General features: G+C 40.6%; 1 protein-coding gene across 10 annotated transcripts in view; it reads left to right on the forward strand.

The window, feature by feature from the left end:
- The window catches only part of NME7 (NME/NM23 family member 7), a 498,467-nt gene that overhangs the window by 117,722 nt on the left and 365,665 nt on the right, over nucleotides 1–15,080 (forward strand). For all 10 annotated transcript variants that reach the window (XR_007516892.1, XM_049881289.1, XM_049881287.1 and 7 more), the window contains one exon: nucleotides 5,480–5,585. Coding sequence is in view for 9 of the 10 variants with exons in the window: in XM_049881289.1 (XP_049737246.1) it covers nucleotides 5,480–5,585 (106 nt within the window). In the remaining variant the exon portion in view is untranslated. The remainder of the gene's footprint in view (nucleotides 1–5,479; nucleotides 5,586–15,080) is intronic.

Genomic DNA, 15,080 nt, shown 5'->3' on the forward strand with positions numbered 1-15,080 from the left:
TTGATGCTTCCTTAATACCTGCTATATATCTCTTATCACTTAAGCTTATCACTTACCAAGCCTAAAAAGTACTTGTTTTCTGTGTGTCTTCCTAGTAGACTGTGAATTCTTTGAGGTACATCTCTTTCATCTTTGTATCTGTAGGATTTAGATCACAGGTGTTCAAAATAGTCTCACAATTAAAAACAACAGAAGTGACACTTATTGGGTGCTTACTATCTAATAAGCACAGTTCTAAGCACTTTAGTATCATGTTTAACTGTCTCTACAATTCTGTGTGGTTGGTTATACCATCCCCATTTACGTTACAGAAACTGAGACTCAGAGAGTTTAAGTACTTTGCGCCTGGTCACCCAGACCGTAGGAGGTGGAGTGAGGACCTGAGCCCAGGCCCTCTGGCTCCAGAGCCCCTGTGCATAACCACCACTGTCCATTGTGTGTGCAGAAAATAGCAACCTCCCCTGCTTTATACATTACAGTTTTTTAGGATATCAGAGTAACAAAAACATCTTTTAGAGGATTTGGAAAATTTTGTCATTAGTAATCGTATGAGCAATGTTTAAAATTTACTTATTTATAGTATATTCCTTCAGCTCATTCCTTTGATCATTTATGTAGTTTGCATCGACATAGTTTTACTGTATTTTGATTCTTCTTTCCATTTCCTATTATATCATAACATTTTACTTGTTATCAAAGTACTGTTATAACTGTAATTTTAATGGCTGCAGAATATTCTCTTGCATGGATATAACATGATTTATTTAATTAGTCACTTATTTTTGGACATTTTGTTTGATTACAGTTTTTGTCTTATTTGTAAATAATGATGCTTTGAATATGTGACTGCATATTTTGTTTTTTAATGATTTGGAATATTTTCTGAGTGCAGATTTCTTATTTGATACTAGGAGAGTATGTAGAGAGAAAGTGCAGTATGTTTTAATGTTTTGATCCGAGACATTTGCAAAAATGCTGTTATTTAAACTTTACTATGTACAAGTCTTGGAGAAACTATTAACTAGGAACCATTTAGTAGTATTTTTATTGTGAGAATTAAAGATATGAGGATCTGAGTGTGGAATTAGTCAAAATGGTTTCATGAGACTACTATGGGATACCCATTGCCGTTGAGTCGATTCCAACTCATAGCAACCCTATAGGACAGAGTAGAATTGCCCCACAGAGTTTCCAAGGAGCTGCCTTTGGATTCGAACCTTTTGATTAGCAGCCATACCTCTTAACCACTGCACCACCATGGGATATCAGGGTGAAAATTTATGAAGCAGTGCAACTATATTGTTTAAAATTTCTTAGTAAGTCTTGACTTATCGAGTCTAAATTTTATTTTTTGGGAAGGTTATAGATTTTTACCCTTTCCTGTTAGACTTTTTTTGTTAGACAGTTTAGGGAAATATAAAAGACTAGCAGTTATAACGGAGACCCATGGAAGAAGAGGAGCTTTATGCAAAATGTTTTAGCAACTCAAATCACAAAGGGATATGGAAATTTTTTTGTGTGACTCTATATTTGTTGTGTGAAGCCTTCCAATTAGTTGCCATAACAATGACCTAGTAAAAGTGCTCTTGCAATGCTAGCTTGGATTAATCAGTGGGACAGATAGGACAGCCTGCACAGGGAGAAAGAGAAGGCTTAAAATAGAATCATTCACTTTCACAAAGAAAATATATTTAAGTAAAACCTTTACATCCTATAGGGTCACTATGAGTAAGGATTGACTTGATGGAAATGTTTTTTTTTGTTTTTGTTTTTAACATTCTTTATCTTAAATAAATATTTATTCAGAATATGGGAATTGGTAATGGATCCTTGGAAAGCACTTATTTTCATTTTTAAAAATCAAGCAAGAAAGGAAATTAGAGAAAAATTGAGACAAAAATAATTGGCCAAGTATTTGCTTAAATAATGTGTTAAACTAGAGGTAGAGATGGTCAGCATTGCTTTTGACTTTTGAAAGACAGATGATAGGAAAAGTTCAGGGCTTTGGAGTCAGAGTGACCTGGAATTAAACCCTGACCTTGCTGCTTGTTAAATTATAAAGACTTGTTACTCAGCCTTTCTGAGTCTCGTTTTTCTCATTTGTACAATGTAAATAGACATATTTTATTTAGCACATGTAGAGTTTATACATTTTTGAATTTCATTCATTCTAAAGTATTTATTGAGGGGCTACTATGTGTCAGAAATTTGTTCTAATTGCTGGGGAAACAGGAGTAAAATTCACCTGGAACTTGTATCCCTTCTTGTGGGGGCTGTGATCAGGTAATAAATAAACAGAAATATAACACGTTGGGTGGTAAGTGCTCCGAAGAAAATAGAGCAAAGTAAGAGGATAGAAAACAAGCCGGGTAGAGAAGCGATGGTGTGTTGGGGAGGGATGGGGAATGCTGTTAAATACAGGATCTTCAGGAAGTCTTCACAGTGTCTGATTTGAGCAGAGACATGAAGGAAATGACAGAGAAAACCATGCAAATATCAGGGGGAAGAGTGTTCCCAGCAGAATGAGAACAACGCGTGCAAATATCTTGAGGTGGGAACATGTTTGCTGTGTTCAGGGAGCAGTGAGGGGACCAGTGATGCCAGGGCAGAAATGTGAGTGGTGGAAATGGCTAGAGACTAGGTCAAGAGATCACCGGGAGAGGCCAGACCATATGAGGCCCTGTAGGACATCTGGGGCTTTGGAAATTCATTTTGAATAAGATGGGAGGTCATTGGAGCCTGTATACAGAAGAGTGACATACTTCAGGTTTTTACGAATTTCACTCTGCCTGCTGTGTTGGGATTAGACCAGGAGGATGGGGATAAGTGTACTGTGGGAAAAGTGTGGAATGGCGGCTAGTGCGAAAGTCAGAGGGAGAGATAATGGTGATGTGGACCAGGGTGATAGACGTGGAGGTGGTGAGACTCTGGATGTATTTTAAAGGATTTCCTGACAGATTGAATGGCTGGGTGGAGGGGAGGTAAGAAATGGAGAGGCAGCAAGGATCTCTCTTGAGTTGTTCTTGGTCAATTGGAAGGATGGGGAAAACAGGTGGGGGTAAAGACAGCAGATTTATGGGAGACAGAGTGGAAATCAGGCCTTGCGTTTTGGGTATGTTAAGTATGAAATGGCTGTTAAATGGTGCTGTCAAAGAGGCATTCGCATATATATGGGTGTGGAGTTTAGGGAGGGGGTCGGAGCTAGAGGTACAAGTGCGGGCACCATCAGACTTTTAAAGCTGTGTGACTAGAGATCAGCAAGGGAGTGACCATAGATAGAAGACAGTAGAGTTCAAGGGACTGAGCTCTGGAGCATTCCAGCGCTTAGAGATCAGCTAGATAGGAGAAAACCATGAAGGAAACTGAGAAGGGACAGCCAGTGAGGTAGGAAGAAAGCCAAGTGACAAAAACACTCCAAGATGCAGGGAGTGATTAGCTGCGTCAGATACTGTGGATTGGCCAAGTGAGAAGTTGATGGTAACTGCTCTTGAGTTGGCACCAAGATGAGGACAGAGAATTAACTAGCAGACTTGACAACAGGGAGGTGGCTAGGGGTTTAGATGACAGCTGTGGTGGAATGAAAGCCTGATTAGTTGTGGGTTTAAGAGAGAATGGAGAGCAAGACAACTCTTTTGAGGAGTTTTATTGTAAAGGGAGCAGAGAAATGGGACTCTAAAAAGGGCATGCCCTCTCCAGTTCACAACACTCTACCACTCCTCTTGTCACTCCAGGTCAGCCTCATTGATTACCTGTCAGGCCCTTGTAAGTGTTTGGGATTTCACCTGTGCTGTACAGGTCTTCTAAGACCGTGGAATCAGTGCAGCTGGTATAGGACTGCACTTGATAGTTGTTGTTACTGCTGAAAAAGGCAGCAATATGATACAAAGGTACTTGATGTCTAAGGAATAGGACATTTTTATTTTATTCTAAAATGGACCCTCTCAAGTGTTTCCCCTAGTATTTGAACAATTCCTCATCTCTCTTGTGGGTGTCAAAGATTTTTTTTAAATGTGCATATCAGTTTGGCAACAGTAACATATCCTATGATCTTTCAAGTTTTAAATTCAGTGAAAAATGAATGTTTACTTTGAGCCAAGAATTGTTTCGGGTACTGTGGGACCCACAAAGATACATAAGGTAGTTCCTTTCTTCATATTTATGCTTTGGTAGAAGGTAAACCAAAAAACAAACCCATTGCCGTTGAGTTGATTGCGACTCATAGTGACCCTGTAGGACAGAGTAGAACTGCCCCATAGGGTTTCCAAGAAGCAGCTGGTGGATTCAAACTGTGCCAATCTTTTGGTTAACAGCCAAATGCTTAATCACTGTAACCATAATTTTGGGTGAGTAAAGAGTGCTGGTCGAGACATCAGGAGAGGCTTCCCTGAGAAGGTGGTATTTGAAGTGGCCCTTTACACACTGGTAGGGTTCTTTGGTGTCTGGGGTGGAGCATCTTACAGAAAATAGTAGAAATAAGTAAAAAGCTTAGAGGCAGGAAAGCCACCTGGCTAAGTAATGAAAAGAACTGATTAGTGTGGCCATCTTTGTGGCTAGTTCACATTGCTGGGTTGTCATTTTAGTGAACCATGTGCAAAGCAAATAATACAGCCAGTACCTGAATCTGACTATAAAATATGGTTCCTTTGGTTTTATACTGGAACTATAGTAAGTTTGGGTGTTCCTGGGTGGCTCAAACGGTTAAGCTCCTGGCAGCTAAGCAAAAAGTTGGCCGTTTGAGTCCACCCAAAGGCACCTTGGAGTGACCTACTGAAAACTCACCCACTGCAAATCCTGTGGAGCACAGTTCTACTGACACACATGGAGTCACCGCGAGCCAGAATTGACTTGGCAACGACTAATACTGTAGGTCAGTTAGTTTTAACTAACTATAGTTTTCAGACTCCTGAATGCTAATATCTGTTTCTATGAAGATTTCTTAGTTTTTCAAATAAATGGATCTGTCTTCACAAACTAATACTTTGGGGAGAATTAAAACTTTGTTGGCAGCTTCTAATATTCAAAATATGTTAAGACATTTCAGTTTTAATCCTGAGACAGGATAGTATATATTTTCATTGCTCTAATTACAGTAAAACCTAAAAGCTGGAGCCTTTCTGGTAAGGTGGAAACCTGTCAGAGAAGGAAAACTCAAATATTTTCCGCTAATAGAGGGTGATACAGAAGTGGGAAGACTGCACTCTGTCAAAGGTGGAAAACTTGGAAGACTCAGAAAAACTAGGCAGTCCTGTTGAGTTCTGGCTCTCACAGGTTTCACTGTAATAGTTATTTATATGTTCTTCTGATAATATGTCTTGAAACAGGGTTCAGTTAATCTGTAAAAATCATTTTTAGCAAATTTGAAGCAAAAAATTTATATTATGAAACTTTAACTGCATAGTTCTTCCTCCCCTCGTGAAAATATCCAGATACTTCAAGGTAAGAGATCACACCTGCCAAAGTCATCTCCCTCTGTCTTTAGGAAATGGAGCTGTTCTTTCCTTCCAGCGGAGGCTGTGGGCCAGCAAACACTGCTCGGTTTACCGGTTGCACCTGTTGCATTATAAAGCCCCATGCTGTCAGCGAAGGTGAGTGCTGTGTTGAATACAGTGTGTCCACTGCATTTTGTTAGTGGCTAATTTTTTGATGTACGTTACACGAGGAAATCAAAGAGTACTTTTAATATTTACAGGCACATGAATAAAGGTGACACAGTATGAGGGAAATGTGTCTAAATCTTTATTTTTTATTCTTTATCTTAGTATCTGTACATCCTTAGAAGGTGTTCCTTGAGTTTTAGAAGGTTGATTCCTTGTCTCTTCTCCTTCCAATCAGAAAATTGTGATTCACTTAAATACCACTCCTCTTGGACAATTTAAAACATCATCTACCGCATCTGTAGTGTACGCTTTCTGAGAAAGTGGGAGACGTTTTCATCAGTTCATAGTAAAAAGTTCTTTGATACATGTTACATGTGTGTGTATGTATGAATGTGTGTATATATGACTGTTGTTAGTTTCTGTCAAGTCAGTTCGTCTCATGGCAACCCCGTGTGTGCAGAGTAGAACTGCTCCATAGAGTTTTCAAGGTCGTGACCTTCTGGAAGCAGATCGCCAGGTTGTTCTTCCAAGGCACCTCTGGTTGGGTTTGAACCACCAACTTTTCAGCTAGTAGTTGAGTGCTTAACTGTTTGTTCCACCTAAGACTCCATATATATGTGTGTGTGTGTGTATATATATATATATAATGTGTGTATATACATATATGATATTTATATATAGAGAGAGAATAAGTTTTCTTATCAGTATTTTCATTTATCTCAGTCTCTTCATCTGTTTTAGGCTGTTGTATGCATTTTTTCAGCTATCTCAAATCCTTCTGGAAATGAGGTGCAATGTAATTAAAAAGATCACTCTTAAAACGCTAGAATATACTAAATAATAAACAGAATTATCAGATTTATTTTTTAATTTTATGTTTTCCAAGTATAAAAGTAATTCAGATATATAGTAGAAAATTAGAAAAAAAAAACATAAACAAGGAAACAATAAAAATAACCTGTTTTGTCATCATCGAGAGATAATCAGTTATTATTTCAATGCCTTTCTTCCAACTTTTTCCCCTGGATTCTGTACGTGTGCGTAGCCGGCTACATGGCTGAGATGGAAGTCTGTAGGCTGCTGTTTTCATTCCGTTTTTGTGAGCACTTTTGGATGACTTTAATTCTTCATGAATATTGTATTAGCTGTACAATATACAATCACAGAAATGTAGTACAATACTTGGATATTTAGGTTGTTTCTAGTTTTTTGATATTAAAGATAAAGCTTGAAGAATATCTCTGTACATAAATATTTGACAATATCCCTAATCATTTTCTCTGGCTAGTTTCCTAGAAGTAGAATCATTAGCTGAAAGGATATGAACCTTCAAGCTCTTGTTGCATAATTAACACTTCTTTATTCGGAAAGCACTTTAATATCTTACAGATTCTTAGGACCATCATTGTAGAGCACTAATGTGCATGACAGGTAATGACCATTTATGGAGAAGGTACCGCTGTGTGCCAGATGGGAGACTGGGTACCTTATACATGGCGTCCCTCAGTCTTCACAGCAATCATGTCAAGTAGATGGATTTATCACTCTCAGATAAACCAGCTGAGCCTCCATGAGAATAAGTCATTTCCTCTGATTTTGAGTAGGGAATCTGGGATGCAAATCCTGGTCTCTTTTAATCCCCATATTCTTTCCTGTATACTGTATTGCCCCAACATAGAACAAAACATCGTGAACGACAAAAATGTCCATATTTAGTAATGGCAGGTAACATTTGTGATAGTAATATTTCAGGTGGCTGCTGTTAACAGTCTTTGAAAACAGATTGAAAGCTTGTGTTGACTAATTTTCTTGCCAGGAGATGGAGATTGACATAAAATGCCCACCAGGTATTTTCATAAGCGTGCTTTGCTAATGCCCACCAGGTACTTTCTTAAGAGTGCTATGCTAATTTTTTTTACAGTAGCATATGGAAGAGGATTGGCATGGCGGCACTTGTGAGAATGCCTCGTGGGTGGAGGGCGTGGCCAGCAAACAAATGCAGAGGACGTGTGTTCTTTGTGTAAAAACGTGGCATGCGTGTACGTGTATAAAATATACATACATAGATATCCATGTTTATCCATATATATGCATATATATATATTTGAATGTGATAAGAGATAAGTTAAGTTTTGCCATAAGAGTTCTTATTTAAAGGCCCTAACTTAGACTGCCTGCTATCCAAAAGGTCGGCAGTTCAAATCCGCCAGCTGCTCCTTGGAAACCCAATGGGGCGGTACTGCTTTGCCCTCTAAAAAATTGACTCATCAGCCATGGGTGTTTGGTTAGCTTTTGAAAGAGCTTATCTTTGGCTGTTATTTTGGCACCTTAATATGTTCTGTTCAACTTGGTTTTTATTAGATTTCGTCTTTGCTAAGGAAAATGAGATATGTGGAAATAAAATGAAGATAGAACTAGAATATATGCTAGCTATATATATACCGTAATTATGCAGATAAATATAAGTGAAAATCTAATAAAAATGATGATGCAAATAAATGAAAGGTGATATAAAAATGACTAATTTTATTGTATGTAATTTCATATTTTTACAGACTTAAATCACTTTTAGTCAGCTAGTCTTAAGATTAACTAAATTTCATATATTCATATTTGATGCATAATTAGTTATATGTATTAATTAAAATAAATTATAAGAAAAATCAAAATCAGATGACAGAATGCCTTCAACTTTGGCATTTAGATGCTTCCTCCCCTCCCTTGCCCTCCCCTCCTTTCCTCTCCTTTCCCTGCCCTCTCCTACCCTCCCCTGCCCTGCCCTCCTTTCCCCTTTCTTTGACTTCAGGGACGCTTTAAGACCATTTTGAAATATTATATAATTAATTCAGATTGGAGTTAAATATGACTGTAATTAAATAGTTTTGAACTTTATATTGAATTTATTACTAGATTTACTCTGTTCCCTTTCAAATGCTCGTTTATGTTTATCCTTTTCTATAAAGACCCCATTTCCTGGTCTATTTAATTTTATCCGTAGTCTGGTATAGGTGTGAAAGAAGAGATGAAAAGAAGGAATTGGTGATAGGAGACCCTCTGAAATGGAATAGGGTTGTTCTCTTCTGTCTATTGGAGACTAAGTTTGTTGCTTACTATGGGAAGGGAGAGCGTTACCTTGTCAGAGTCCTAGTTGTAGTGGTTTACAAGAGGGTCGTGGACAGATACTGTAGAGATTTGGGATCTCAGCTTGAGAAGTTGAAGGCAAGTCTTTCAGTGCAGTGATCTGAATGAGATGGGGCAAAGTTCACGATGTGGAAACAGTGAGGCAAGGATCTTGACTGAGACTTGTAAGTACACAGTTGTTTGATAAGTGAATGGTTTGCCCAGTGAGGGAATATTGTGAGAAGGGGACTGTTTGAGTAGTCTGTTGTTGGTGTAAATGGATTTTGGCAAAGTTCCTGAAGCAAATAGTGAAGTTATTTACTGATTTATGGCCTTACCTTTCTGGGCAAGAATTTCCGGGCATAAATAGTAAAGCCATGTGGATGTAGACAGCCTGAGTTCTTAGTCCTGTAGTTAACCTATGTGGAATTGGGTGGTCTTACTTCTCACTTTTAAGAGAGAGAGAAAAAAAGCAAAAGCTTAGTTTGAGGAATAGGTGGTGGGAAAATAATAAGGTATATTTGGGGCTTTTCTGCTCTTTTTATATATGCAGACTGAAATGTATTTTGTCATTTTGGGACTCAGGTTTTAAAAAGAAAGAAAAACAAGGTGAATGCTCTTTTTATTTTCTTTATTAATTGCAAAAATATTCAATATGTTTGCTTTGATGTCCTGTACTGAGTTGAATTTCATCAATAGAATTAATTATTTTCACTGTGAGACCAGACTGTCTAGGTTTGAATTCTGTCTCTGGGTTATTGGACAAATTACTTAACTGTTTTGGTCCTAGTTTCCTCAAGTGTAAAATGAGAATTACAGTACACCGTCTTCATAGGGTAGCTGCAAGGATTGCATGCATTAGTGTATGTCAGGTACTTGGGACACTGGCCAGTACATGACTAAGGGCTCCGCTATTATCACTGTTAGGACTGATTGCTACTTTATTCATTACTTCTACTACTATCATTATCTTTAATAATTAAACTGAAGACTCCTTAGTAACAAAGTAGTAGTCTAATATGCTAAGAAAAATCCAGTATCATCTATAGAAAAAAACAAGATCCCTGTCATTATTTAAGGAACAAAGGACTTCCCCAGCTAGAGCCTGGGTACAACTGAAGCCCCTGAGGTGGGAGTGTGGCCGACACCCAGCCTGTTCGGCAGTCGTCCTTGCCTGGGCTGGTACGGCCGACACCCAGCCTGTTCGGCAGTCGTCCTTGCGTGGGCTGGTACGGCCGACACCCAGCCTACCCGGCAGTCGTCCTTGCCTGGGCTGGTACGGCCGACACCCAGCCTACCCGGCAGTCGTCCTTGCGTGGGCTGGTACGGCCGACACCCAGCCTACCCGGCAGTCGTCCTTGCGTGGGCTGGTACGGCCGACACCCAGCCTACCCGGCAGTCGTCCTTGCCTGGGCTGGTACGGCCGACACCCAGCCTACCCGGCAGTCGTCCTTGCCTGGGCTGGTACGGCCGACACCCAGCCTACCCGGCAGTCGTCCTTGCCTGGGCTGGTACGGCCGACACCCAGCCTACCCGGCAGTCGTCCTTGCGTGGGCTGGTACGGCCGACACCCAGCCTGTTCGGCAGTCGTCCTTGCCTGGGCTGGTACGGCCGACACCCAGCCTACCCGGCAGTCGTCCTTGCGTGGGCTGGTACGGCCGACACCCAGCCTACCCGGCAGTCGTCCTTGCGTGGGCTGGTACGGCCGACACCCAGCCTACCCGGCAGTCGTCCTTGCCTGGGCTGGTACGGCCGACACCCAGCCTACCCGGCAGTCGTCCTTGCGTGGGCTGGTACGGCCGACACCCAGCCTACCCGGCAGTCGTCCTTGCGTGGGCTGGTACGGCCGACACCCAGCCTACCCGGCAGTCGTCCTTGCCTGGGCTGGTACGGCCGACACCCAGCCTACCCGGCAGTCGTCCTTGCCTGGGCTGGTACGGCCGACACCCAGCCTGTTCGGCAGTCGTCCTTGCGTGGGCTGGTACGGCCGACACCCGGCCTACCCGGCAGTCGTCCTTGCCTGGGCTGGTACGGCCGACACCCGGCCTACCCGGCAGTCGTCCTTGCGTGGGCTGGTACGGCCGACACCCGGCCTACCCGGCAGTCGTCCTTGCGTGGGCTGGTACGGCCGACACCCGGCCTACCCGGCAGTCGTCCTTGCCTGGGCTGGTACGGCCGACACCCGGCCTACCCGGCAGTCGTCCTTGCCTGGGCTGGTACGGTCGGCGCCGGGCAGCAGCCAGCAGCCAGGTCTGCTTTCGCTTTTGTAATGGCCAGGCAGCTTAGCCTTTTAAGTATTGGAGCCCTCAGATTTTTGTTAGAAATTTTCCTTTCCTAAAACAGCTTTATGCATGGGACAGTTGGGGTGCGTTTTTGATAATGACAGAGGCCCTTTTGAAATTTAGTTTCTTCGTCAGTAAAATAAGACAAAATGATTTAAACCCAAATAAGCTGTTATTCTGTGAAACTGTGGAGAAAATGCTTCTAAAGGGAAATTGTATTCTATGTTCTGTATCTCAGTTTTGTGTTTTGGCTATACAAATTGTGTTTTCACGGAGACGCAATTTTAAATTTTATTTTTAGAAGACGTAAAGACAGTTTTGGCATGATCTGTGTATTCAATTAATTAGGAAGCAAATGATTTATTAGAGTACTAGACAGTTTGTGAGTTTAACGTTAGAATTGCTAATTAAACGGCACTTGTAGCAGAAATGTCATATTTATCAAGTCCCTCATTTTTTTTTAAATTGAGTTTTCTTACTCAGAACCTCTTTCAGAGTTTTAACTTACACTGCAAATGTTTCTCTTGGTGCCTGGTAGGCCAAGAGCCCTGGAAAACACATTCCATTCTGTGGAACCCCTCTGGATTTGGGCTGATTGAATTGGTTACGTTTCCAGCTTTTTACTAGATTTCGTGCAGGTAATACTGTGGCTTACATACTGTGACAGGTGTAAATTTTTTGGTATATAGTGGTGGATTTAAACATCAGAAATCTAATTCGGTTTTGTTTATAATGTGACAATTTTGGACTTTTGTGATTATGTTATATTCTATGCGAAAGAGTTGGATGGAATTTATAAATAGATGCCCCAAGTACCTTGAATTACATACATGTTAGACCTTGACTTTGAATGCATAGAGCTCAGCATGTATTATATAACCAAGAATTCGATGAATTTGTAAATTATGAGGACTTTAATTAGTGTTTTATTGATTTGGAAGGAACCTCAGAGAGTTCTGCTTGTCCCTGGAAAAGAAGGATCACATTTAATGGTTCTGAAGAGGTAGGCATGTCTTAGGCTGTTAAAAAATTTCACTTAAAATTTGTTTGTAATGTGATTCCACATCTAATAACCTTTAGAGGAGATGAGAGTCCTTAGAATTGGCACTTGTGATGACTTGAGTGGGTGCAGAAGACAAGACTTCCTCAAATCTTATTAATGAGGCTGTTAGAAAGGGCTTTTCAAAACTAGGAACGGAAAAAAAAAAAGAACAACTTTTATATTGGTTATTACTAATTGTAGTTTATGGGATGCTAAGTACTTCACACAAATTATTTATTTCTCAAAGCTATTTATGAAGGTAGGTACTGTTCGAAACATATATTGAGGAGGAGGAAGCTGAGGCACCAAGATGTTAAGTAACTGGCCCAAAGTCACAGAATCTCTTATGTGGTGGGGCTGGAATTTGAACCAAGGCTGTCTTGTTATATAAGATAACCCCATACTGCTTCTACATGGGCTGTCGTTTAAACCCTACAAAACCCTGTACTCAGGTATGATTATTAACCCCATTTTATAGATGTGGAGTCTAAGCATTAGAAGAGGGTAGATAGCATCCTGAAACCCAGAGCTCTTGGATTCCAAAGCTGGGTTATTTCTGTATTCCATGAATACTGAGTTCAGTTGATTGCTTCTGGAAAGCCATTCCTGGTAGAAGGTTGTATAATAATTGGTCTAAAGGGTGGTTTTAATACCTAAGTTTTGACTGAATGAAAAAATATTCACCATTTAGATAAGACTTAGAGAAATTACTGGTATTCTGCTCAAGGTAAAGACAGTTAAAAGCTGAATTAATGAACAAGGTCTGGAGAATTATAAACTTAGAAATGTCCCTAAGACTTTTTCAGTTAAACAGAGAAAATGCCTTTTATATTTTTTGTGATGTTTGATTTGACTGAAAGCAGTCCTTGTTTGTTTTCTTCAGTTTTTATATTTTTAGGAATCTACTTGTCCTGAGTGTAATTTATTAGACTTGTTTCAGGTTACTGTCTCCTGCCTTTCTGCACGCTAGCACCAGTGTCCACCTTTCGCTTCCCTAAATATGCTTGTTCCTTCCCTCCTCAGGGCCTTTTTACCCTGCCCCGCCCTTTGCCTGCAATGTGTGTCCCCAAACTTCCTTCACCTGCCCCCAAAATGTCACTTCCAAAGGGAAACCTAACCTGACACCTCCTTGACTATGACAGGTTCCCAAGTGACATATTTTCTTGGCACTCTCTGCTTTTTCATCACAGTATTTAGTGCAGACAGGCAGACACACACACATACAGACACACCCACACACAGGCACAGATACACACGTACAGAAGCACACATATACCCAGACACACACAGACACAGATACACACGTACAGAAACACACAGACACAGATACACACATACAGAAACATACATACTCACACAGACATAGACACAGACACACAGACACAGATACACACATACAGAAACACACATACACCCACACACATACACAGACACACCCACACACAGATACACACGTACAGAAACATACATACGCACAGACACAGACATAGACACAGACACAAACACGCAGGCACACACACACAGACACAGATACACACATATAGAAACACACAGATACGGACACACGTACAGAAACATACATATGCACAGACACAGACACACACACAGACACAGATACACATGTACAGAAACACACAGACACAGATACACACGTACAGAAACACAGACACACCCACACACAGACACAGACACACCCACACACAGACACAGACACACCCACACACAGACATACACAGACACAGATACACACGTAGAGAAACACGCATACACCCAGACACACACAGACTCAGATATACCCACACACAGACACAGATACGCACAGAAACATATACACAGACACACACATAGACACAGACACACACAGACACAGATACACACGCATAGAAACATACATATGCACAGACACACACACAGAGACACAGATACACACATATAGAAACACAGACACGTAGACACAGACACACCCACACACAGACACAGATACACATGCACAGAAACATACATATGCACGACACGGACATAGACACAGACACACACAGACACAGATACACACGTACAGAAACACACAGACACAGACACACATGTACAGAAACATACATACGCACACAGACACACACAGACACACAGACTACGTAGTGGTTTTTGACTAATGAGCATTGTCTGTATCCCTGAACAGATTACAGACTGACTGTCATAGTTTTCTCAGTATTTTGTCCTCTTCATCGTATTTTTTTATGAGTCTCCTTCAGTGTCTGAACATTTTCAGAGAAAATATGGTCTCTGTAGTAACCTTTTTTTTTTTTTTATTTGTCAATCTTTGTTATGTAGTTGTTGTTCGTTGCCATCAAGTCGATTCCTACTCTTGGTGACCCCGTGTGTGAAAGCAGCACCGTGATCTGTAGGGTTTTCAAGGCTGTGACCTTTCTGAAGCAGACTGCACAGACACAGGTGCCTCTGGATGGATTCAGACTGCCAACTTTTCGGCTAATAGTCAAGCACTTGACCATTTTTGCCACCTCGGGACTCACTTTGTTATGTAGCACATGGTTAATTAAAAAAAAAAAAAAAAATTCTAATGTATTCTCGAAAAGAAGGGTATTTATTTGTTGCAGTGTTCTCTAGCAACTCTGTAGGGCAGAGTAGAACTGCCCCATAGGGTTTCCAAGGAGCAGCTGGTGGATTTGAACTGCCACCCTTTTGGTTAGCAGCTGAACTGGTAACCACTGTGCCTCCAGGGTTCCTCTCTTTATATGGTAACTATGAATCCAAGCCTGTTCAGATCTATAGCCTTACTATTGTTGTGTGCCTCTTTATCAGCTTCTGAAAAAAGCTGTGTTGAATTCTCCCATGTTAAAATTACCTACTATTATTATGAATTTCTTCTTTTAATTTTGACTGTTTTTCTTTGTGTATTCTGAGGCTTCACCTTTACATAGATAAAGGTTGTGTGGTTATTATATCTTTTTGCTCATGATGTTGCATTTCACTTTATTCCTGTTAAGTTTTAGTTTGAACCTTTGTTTGTTTACTCAATTTCAT

The sequence above is a fragment of the Elephas maximus genome, chromosome 3 (assembly GCF_024166365.1).
Source record: "Elephas maximus indicus isolate mEleMax1 chromosome 3, mEleMax1 primary haplotype, whole genome shotgun sequence".
NCBI classification, from domain to species: Eukaryota; Metazoa; Chordata; class Mammalia; order Proboscidea; family Elephantidae; genus Elephas; species Elephas maximus.